An 8479-nucleotide genomic window follows, 5' to 3' on the forward strand; every position below is an offset into this window, starting at 1 on the left:
TTGTTCACCATGAAAAGCCAGGCCAAATAAATGCTTTCCCTTTTTATTTCTAAAGCAAAGATTATTTGCCTGTGTGGATTTTACATCCCAAACACCGATACAGGGATGTTTGTACCATACATTGTTAAGTCCTTTAAAGGAATCATCCGCTTAAGTATTCTTGTAAAAATAACCTTTTATTTTTTCTGTCACTAAATGTTCTCATCGCACAAAAGTAATCGAGTCACACAATCACATCTTAATCAGACGTGCGTTTCTTGAAAGGCAGTATTATCGTTAATTTTTATTATACATAGGCATAATACATACATAAGTAGTTTAACGCTATAGAAACCATGAATTTTACAGTCAGCAAATTGCACCTCAGTGGAATAGTACCGTAAGTGCTGCTGCTGGGAGATTGGCTTATCAACCTAGCAGTATCGGCAGAGGAGGTTTCCCATTTTTGCCAAACTCTACCTATACAAACAAACATTTGTGACTTCAGCCGGCTGATGTCTAACGTCACTTGTATATCTATTATCAATTAACTTCATTAGCAGCATAATCAGGGAAATGTAAAGTCTACGGAGGAATCCGGTCAAAAGGAAACCAAATGTCTGTTTAATTGATGGTTGATAACACACAGGATACTCCTTGTTTCAGTGAAGTCAAACAGTGGTAACCTCCAACAACAGGTGTGTCCTCTAATGAACATATGCTTGCTTAAAAATGCTGGAATCAAGAACTGTTGCCTGTGTACATAGATGGAGAGCACAACATTCTAATAAATAGACAGGACTTTCCTAATGTATTATCCCATCACCTTTTTGTCTGTTATACGTTATAAAGAGGCAGCTTTACAGGCACTCTGAGATTTAAAGTGTTTTACTAATGAAGATGTAGATAGTTTAAATGTTTGCCAATGTAAAATGGCCAGAATATACATTCTATATTTGCCAAGATAAAGTGAACACACAGAAAAAAGGAAATGCCAAAAAGATATTTCAGGCCTATCATGGATTTTCTCAGATTAAGGTCAAATGGAGAGTAAACCAACTGGGTTTGATTTCCAATAAGCTTGAAAGAAAGGTCATATTAGTTGAGCTCTCTTTTTGTAAACAGGCAAAAAAAAGTCACACCACTAGAGCAGGATTCAAGGTTAATACAAATTCTCGATACAAATATTCTGGATATTTTAAGGCATGATGATTTTGTACATCCATATAATTACTAATGTATAAAGGAAGACCAAAATTGCATGGAATGTGAGCTGTAGGTTTTCATCAATAGAAGAATGCCATTCCTCAAAAACGAAAAAAGCTGCAACATTGCACATTGGTGCTTGTGTTCAAAAGTGTTACAATTTATATTGAAACATATTGCTCAAATAAAATCAGTTTTACCCCCCAAAACATTTTTCAAAGGGTGAACATTTTTGACCACATGGAGAAAATAGCCAATACATTCTGTAAAAATACTGTTAAGTCCCAGAAAGGTTACAATACAAACGCAGTATCATTACTCAAATTGTTTATATAAATGTATCCATAATAAACCAAAAAGTTGAATGAAATAAATTAATGAAATAAAACAGGCATCAAATATTTGTAAACAATTAGCACCAGCCAAAAGCTGATCTTAGCACTTACTACAACATTTACGGTAATTATAAAGATTACAATAGAAATCTTAACATGTATAAATTACATTCTATTCTGGCCATCGGCCCCATCGGGTAGGCCTTTGTATGCTTGCTCAAACATAAGGTATTCCCAGAGCAGTTCAACCAAATGTTTCCATGACGACCTTACTTGGAGCCCTGTTGGTCTTGGCCGCTCTCCACTGGCAATCAGCCAGTAGGACACGTCCCAGTGTGGAGCCTTAGCGCCCCCTTCCTGTGAAGCGTGTTCAGGGTCCTGAACTCCAGCGGCATGGTGTGGGGGCTGGAGTGCGACGTGTAGTCGTACTTCAGGGCGTCGTAGTAGTGGTACTTCACGGGCTTACCGCGCGGGTCCAGCGGGAAGGGCCAGAAGCCGTATAAATGGATCTCCTCACAGAAACGAGTGGCCATAGTGTACATGAGCAGCCCCGTGGTGGGCCGCTTGATCTGCACATTGTTGGTCAGCCAATATCTACAGGACACAGACACAGTAAACAAGGGGAGGTTGCTATCGTGCACATACTTGTATGCAGTAGCCAATGGAAATCTAGACGCAGGAGCACACAAGCACAATCTATTCTTCTAAAAAATTAACTGGAAGTTAAACCTCAACACAATTACTCCCCAAAGAGATTTATTTCGTACATGCTAATTTGAAAGACTAGGCATCAGGGGACATATAACTGATATGAAGACCAATTCCAAATTCCCATATTTGACACTAGTGCTTTGTGCCTTCACAGACCCTTTAACAAATTACATTCTCACTTGTATTTACCAATCAAATGTTTGCCGAGCACACATGAACTGTTTGGTCTTCTTCTAGCAACCCCCTGGTTACCGGGATTCACGTGGGATTCACAGAGAGCTTCAACAGTAAAACCTGCTGCTGCTCTCCTCATTAGAAGCTCTGCCATCACGGTTGGAGACAGGTTCATTTGAGAGAGACATTTGTATCAGGTGTGCTGAGATTTGGGAGGGGACTGCTCTGCATTCCAGATTAGATGACAAGATTGAAACCCTCTCAACAGTGACTGGCACTGTTGTGTAATTTGTCTACGCCTCCGACTAGCAGTGCACTTTACCGCTAAAGTCTCATTTAAAAGCAGAGGGAGAACTTTTTACAGAGCCCAAAGCAAGCAATAGATAACAATAGGACAGACCAGCAATTCTTAGTCTTTCAAAGTGGACAAAAGCCCTGTGCTGCATCAAACACAGCATTTCAACACCAATAGTTTCCCCATCTTTTGCCCCATGCAGTATTTTACAGACTTCAGCTTGCAATCTTTTGCAATTCAATGCTGCAATGGAGTAAAATGAGCATTCACTCTAACCGTTTTCTGTCAATCAAATATATAATTTTGTGCAGTCTCTATGTATCAACTTCAGTATCTATATTTCCCAAGGGGCCCAGAAGAGTGGGCGTGTAAATCGAAGAACGCCTTTCTTGAGAAAAAGGGCTAAGTGTCAAGAACTACACCGCTTATGTTTCTCTGCCTGTCAACAGAAGCTCACTCAAGCTTTAAACCTCATTCCTGGATGAGCACTTCGCTGTCTTCTCAATTGGGCTGTTTGCCAATGGACTGCTGTGCCACTGGGTAATATAATATGTCCCTGAGCAGGAAGTGGGTCTGAGGTAAGAAAAAAACTACAAAATAAACACCTTGCAGGAAGTATATCCTTAACATTCTGTCCTGCAAAAAAACTAAAAAAAACAATTATGCAATACATTTGTGGGAGAAATTGTAATTGTTGTCTAATTTAGTTTGAGTAATGTAGTTGGGAGATATCCAAAACTCCAGATCGCTAAATTGTATTGCTGCATCGATTCGAACACACTGATTCAGTTTAGCCAAACCACACACACACTTCCATCCCATAATGCTGAGAGAGTATAGTAGTGTAGTGAAGCAGTGGTGACTAGAGGACAGAGCAGCTTTGCCTGCCGTGATCAGCCTCTAAAGATCCGGTTATAAATAGCCAACAGGCCAACCGCCGGGTGGGTAGTAGCTCTAAGCCCCTTGAGACTTGAGAACGCAGGTGAAGAAGACTAGGCGGGCACAGCGGAAGACAGTCGGCTCCACGCCCCATCCATCATCACAGTCCTTTTATTATATGTCTATTCTTATTTTTTGGTTACATAATTTATCAGTTTCTTTTTATTTGTTACACTTGGTCTTTCAAAACAAGTTAAAAATGATTCCCTCAAAATGAGAAAAATACTAAATAATAAATGAAATAGAGAATGTGTGTGTGTGCGTGTGTGCGCACGCACACGTGTCCATGTGTGTCTGTGTTGATGAAAAAAACAAATCAAAGTAACGAGCGGCGGTGGCTCTGCTGCTCACCCCCGCACGGCGTGGAGGAGGCGCAGCGAGGGGAAGGCGGTGCGGATGCCCACGGTGTGCAGGAGGATGAGCCGCGCGGCCCACTCCACGCGCTCCTCCCCGCCTTTGGCCATGAAGGCCGGGATCCACAGCACGCTGCCCCGGAGGCTCTGCAGCCGGGCCACGAAGCGGGCCCGCCACTCGGGGCTGGCCAGGTCCTGGAAGGCCCGCTGCACCACCGAGGGGTTCATGGTCACCAGGTTGGTGCGCCGGCCCACGTCCACCGAGTACTCCTTCACCGGGGCCAGGTTGCACCTAGACAGGAATCAATCAGGGTCTCGACTCCTCCTTTGAACATCTGCCGCTTTTCTTCCATTTTATTCAGGTATTTTTAACACTCATTTTTCCTTGCAGAGAAACAGACCTAGTCAGTCTTTAGATTCATATTTAAAGAGCCAGTGACTCAACTGTTTCAGATGGAATTTGAACAACATGCGATTTTAAAGAGGGGGGCGTGTTATTCCCATGGTTACGACCCACGTCAACTTTAGGATACCTTTTCAGTTGGTCGTTGTGTAACTTATGAGTGTTATAATAAGCAATGATGTATAAGAAATCCACCATGCACCGTAGCGTTATACTATAGGTGTCTGAAGCCTTACCCTCATTCGGACGTGGCCTTTAAATACATCACTACAGAGACAGAGCTTCACCTTCCACACACACCGTATCGACTATCGGTATACTATAAGTGCCCGAAAAGCCCAACTTTCTCAGGGACATCGCAGTCAACCACTGCCCAGACAGAGCTCCACAGGTCCACAGAAACCGCGTCGCTAGTGGCCCTTGGTTGTGATGTCAGATCTGTGATCTCGGAGAAAAAGCTAGTCTGACGTCAGGAAAAGAGCGCCACCTTTGTTTGCAGCAAAGTGGAACAATCACATGATAGTGGTTTGGGAAGAAGGCCCAAAAACATCACATTTTACATATTTTTTTCTCTAAATAGGACTCATTTCAGTAATGGTGAAAAATGGCCACGATAACTATGTTGACGATCAAATAAGACAATTGACCAGGTTTAAAACAAAAGTGATTTTGGGTTCACTTGCTCTTTAAAGTCTGTTGGCAGACAGGCTGAAATCTGGGGGAACAATGTGTTTTATTTTCTTTCATTTTTGTTTCGACCAATCATGTTGCTTGAGGCAGGGATCTGTAGCTGGTATTGTGCCAACAAAAATTCAGCCAGCCAGAGTAAATTGTAAAAAAGCGTCTATAAAGGGTTTCAAATCAACATGCCTTGTAGACTGGCCAGTGGCCATGTAGAAATACACATAATAAAATGGCCTTCTGAAAGCTGCATGCACTCGCGCAAATTAGTATTCTTTGGTAGAATATCTCCGTAACGAAACAAGCCCAAGTGGTAACTCCACCCCTTGCTGTTTTTGGTTTCTTGCCCAGACTCTGTACCGCCTCCCCAAGAAGTTCTGCTATAACATAGTAGGACTGCTGGATCAAAGATTACCGAAGACCCATCATATTCTTCCAAAACATGGGGACAAATGTTGCAGAGTAGGTGCAATGAAAAAGATAATTAGATAGTTAGATAACCCTAACCCAAAAATGTAATAAGTATCTTTTCATTTGCAACTTATTTATACCTGATGACAAAGTCATAAGAGTCGATTTCTTGTCCACAGCTGCTATTGAGGAGAATCCCAGAGTTCCCAACAATGGCACACTTTCTGTGGTGCTGGTTCCTCATAGGAGAGACGGTGGGTAGAAGACGATACAGGTTCTCTGAGATATTCGTAGTGCTGTGCCGGTCGAGAACATAGTGGATGACATCTCCTGGTTTCAACGTGCCTTTTAAAATAGATATGTCCCTCTCGGGATCCAGGAATCTCAGAATGTTTTTCCTAAATAAGAGGGAAGGAGAAAACCAGCGTGTTACTAATGCATCATTACCCTGTCTGTGTATACGTATACTATGTTGTGAAGGGATGTGTTCTTTTACCTGATGAGGTTGGAAAGGGTTTTATTAAAGCTCCAGTGATCTGAAGAGACGTTGGCAGTGTTGTTTGGGCTCCGGGCCGACTGACTCATGTATTTGTCTACACTTGACAGAGGACTTGGATCCACCTTTCCTGCAGGCTTCCTAAATGACAATATTTGTCTTGAGAGACAATGAACTTTGTTTTACATCATTTCCATGTTAAATCTGCCCAACAACTTTGACAAGGATCTTGGGCTATTATTTTCACACATTTTATGTGTTATATAACTATGCCACATAACCCATTTGCGTCAGTGTGAAATACAAACACTGAGTCAAATACTTGAGGGATGAGGCTGTACATGAATATGAAGGACATTGTGAACTGTAATTAACAAGAATAATGTCTATAAATTGTTATATGTTGCAAATCGATCAACAACATATGGGCATCCCATACACAATAATGTCAAGGGATATGTGAGGTTTGGATATGTGAGGATGCATCACTGTGTCTGCCTACTCATATTTGGCAAAGTTTTCGGTGTCACACATAGGACACGTTAAGCCAACTTTAGAAGGGTTGATTTAATTCAATTAAACGTTAAATTAACTATACTCCAACATTAACAATATAGATATGTAATTGCTATACGTATAGAAAACCATTCAATCATCGTTCACAGATGTATGAGATTAATGCATGCAATTACATCAAGTCTAGACGCAATATTGACTGTGTTATGCTGAACTGGATTCTCAATTGCGTAATATATTCTTCAAGTGTATGCAAGGATCAATATGACCTCATTGCAGAAGGAGACACAGGAGCCTAATTGGGATTCATAAATAGAATCTAAGCTGCATTTCTTAACGACTACAAGTCCGGGGCCCAGACCTCCTATTGTCTCCATCCTGTAGGGTCTTTGTTTCTCTCACAGGACAAGGGAAATGTATCTCTCCTTCCCACTCTCCCTCTCTCACAGGACAAGTGAATTATAGCCCAGATCTCTCACTCTCATCCACTAGTAACCATACCAGTGTGACGGGTCTGAACACACCAACACACACATATCTGCTAAACCATGTGTCATACGTAAATTGTATGAATACATTTTTTAAAGAACTTGCGACATTACTTATAGTTGATATAAGGCGGGATGGGTGAGTTTTAAAGCCATGTGTTGCAAGGTACAAGATGAGGACAATTACTGTAAACCTGAATCATGCACTGCGTAGATAAAACGACATTATACTTACGCAGTACCTTCTTCTACCTCCGTAATATCGGACATTTTTAACAATATAACCAAGAGTGTGATAATCCCAAACATCAGTGTGAGGAATCCCAAACGCATGATGAGGTGGGTGTCGGTGACTGCAGCTAGCGGTCAACTGCAGCCAAAGCCCGCTGAACAAATGCTACATTAGCCCAATATTTCATTTATATTAACGTAAATCGTCCCGGTCGTTCCTGTGAACAAAAAATATACATTGAGCTCATTTCAGTTAGAAACGGATATCTTTACACCCTGGCCGATGGGACCGTTACATGGACTAAACCCTCTATTCCGAAATCAAACTTTAAAGCGTGTACCTAACCAGTGTTGCCAGTTTGGGCCAGATTTCCCGCCCAATCTGGCAACGCTGGCGCTGCAGCCAGTAATCTGGCCCAATCTGCCCCCCAGTGGGAAATCTGGCCCAATCTGGCAACACTATACCTAACCGGTACCTTCACACGGCCATGCAGCGGACCACCGCCTTAAAGGGACAGCGCCGCTTTATGGCCCCGACCCCCGTCCCTTTGTTGGCATAGCCATCTGTGATGTTCCTCACATCTGCTACCCTTCCTTGCATAACAAATTGCTTATTTAAATGAATAGGATGTAACAGGCCCGTCGAAAAGAAAAACAAAAACACATGCACATCTGCATACATTAAATTCGATAGAAATATAAAATTAACATTGACAAGGTCATTTTTATTTACATGACTTTCATCATTAGATAAAGACTTTAAACCGATAACATTTTAGCCTAAACAAACAAGCAATGTTCTCAAACCAGTCTGTTGCTCGTTTCCAGATCTTGTTTTTTAGCGTTTGCTTAACTAAAATAAAGCACTTTTGTTAATTTTCTGAAAAATGTTTTATTTCAGAATAAAATAAATGATATGTTGCCATACAAAAATGTGTAAGAAAAGGGATAATGCTAAAACTGTAAATGTAGAGAAACCCTCAACCAAAGTCATATGCGCATTTAAGTGCAATTAAATGATTTAAATACATGGCTAGGAATACAGTTATTGTTTTTTTCTTTGAGATTTGCATAACTTCAAAAAAAAGAAACACTAATCACCTTTCATTGTAAGTGACAAGCTGTATTCTTTTGTTTAATGATGCAACAAATACATCAAAGCTGTAAATTGTCCGCAACCACATGTAACGTACAAACGTTTGGTAGAACCAAGATCATATATTTTCAATTTGAACTTTTCAAATACCTATTAAACAAATAT

General features: G+C 41.1%; 1 protein-coding gene across 1 annotated transcript; it reads right to left on the reverse strand.

Annotated features, from left to right (window-relative positions):
* Positions 1-1703: 1703 nt before the first annotated feature.
* Positions 1704-7299, reverse strand: st8sia2 (ST8 alpha-N-acetyl-neuraminide alpha-2,8-sialyltransferase 2). The gene is made up of 5 exons (XM_079743098.1): positions 7223-7299; positions 5984-6124; positions 5628-5885; positions 3991-4284; positions 1704-2114 (listed from the first exon to the last, which is right to left on the reverse strand). The coding sequence occupies exons 1-5, from the start codon at positions 7294-7296 to the stop codon at positions 1832-1834; spliced, it is 1050 nt and encodes a 349-aa protein (XP_079599224.1). The 5' UTR covers positions 7297-7299; the 3' UTR covers positions 1704-1831.
* Between the last annotated feature and the right edge of the window lie 1180 nt (positions 7300-8479).

The sequence above is a fragment of the Pollachius pollachius genome, assembly GCF_949987615.1.
Source record: "Pollachius pollachius genome assembly, chromosome: 9".
In the NCBI taxonomy this organism is placed as follows: Eukaryota; Metazoa; Chordata; class Actinopteri; order Gadiformes; family Gadidae; genus Pollachius; species Pollachius pollachius.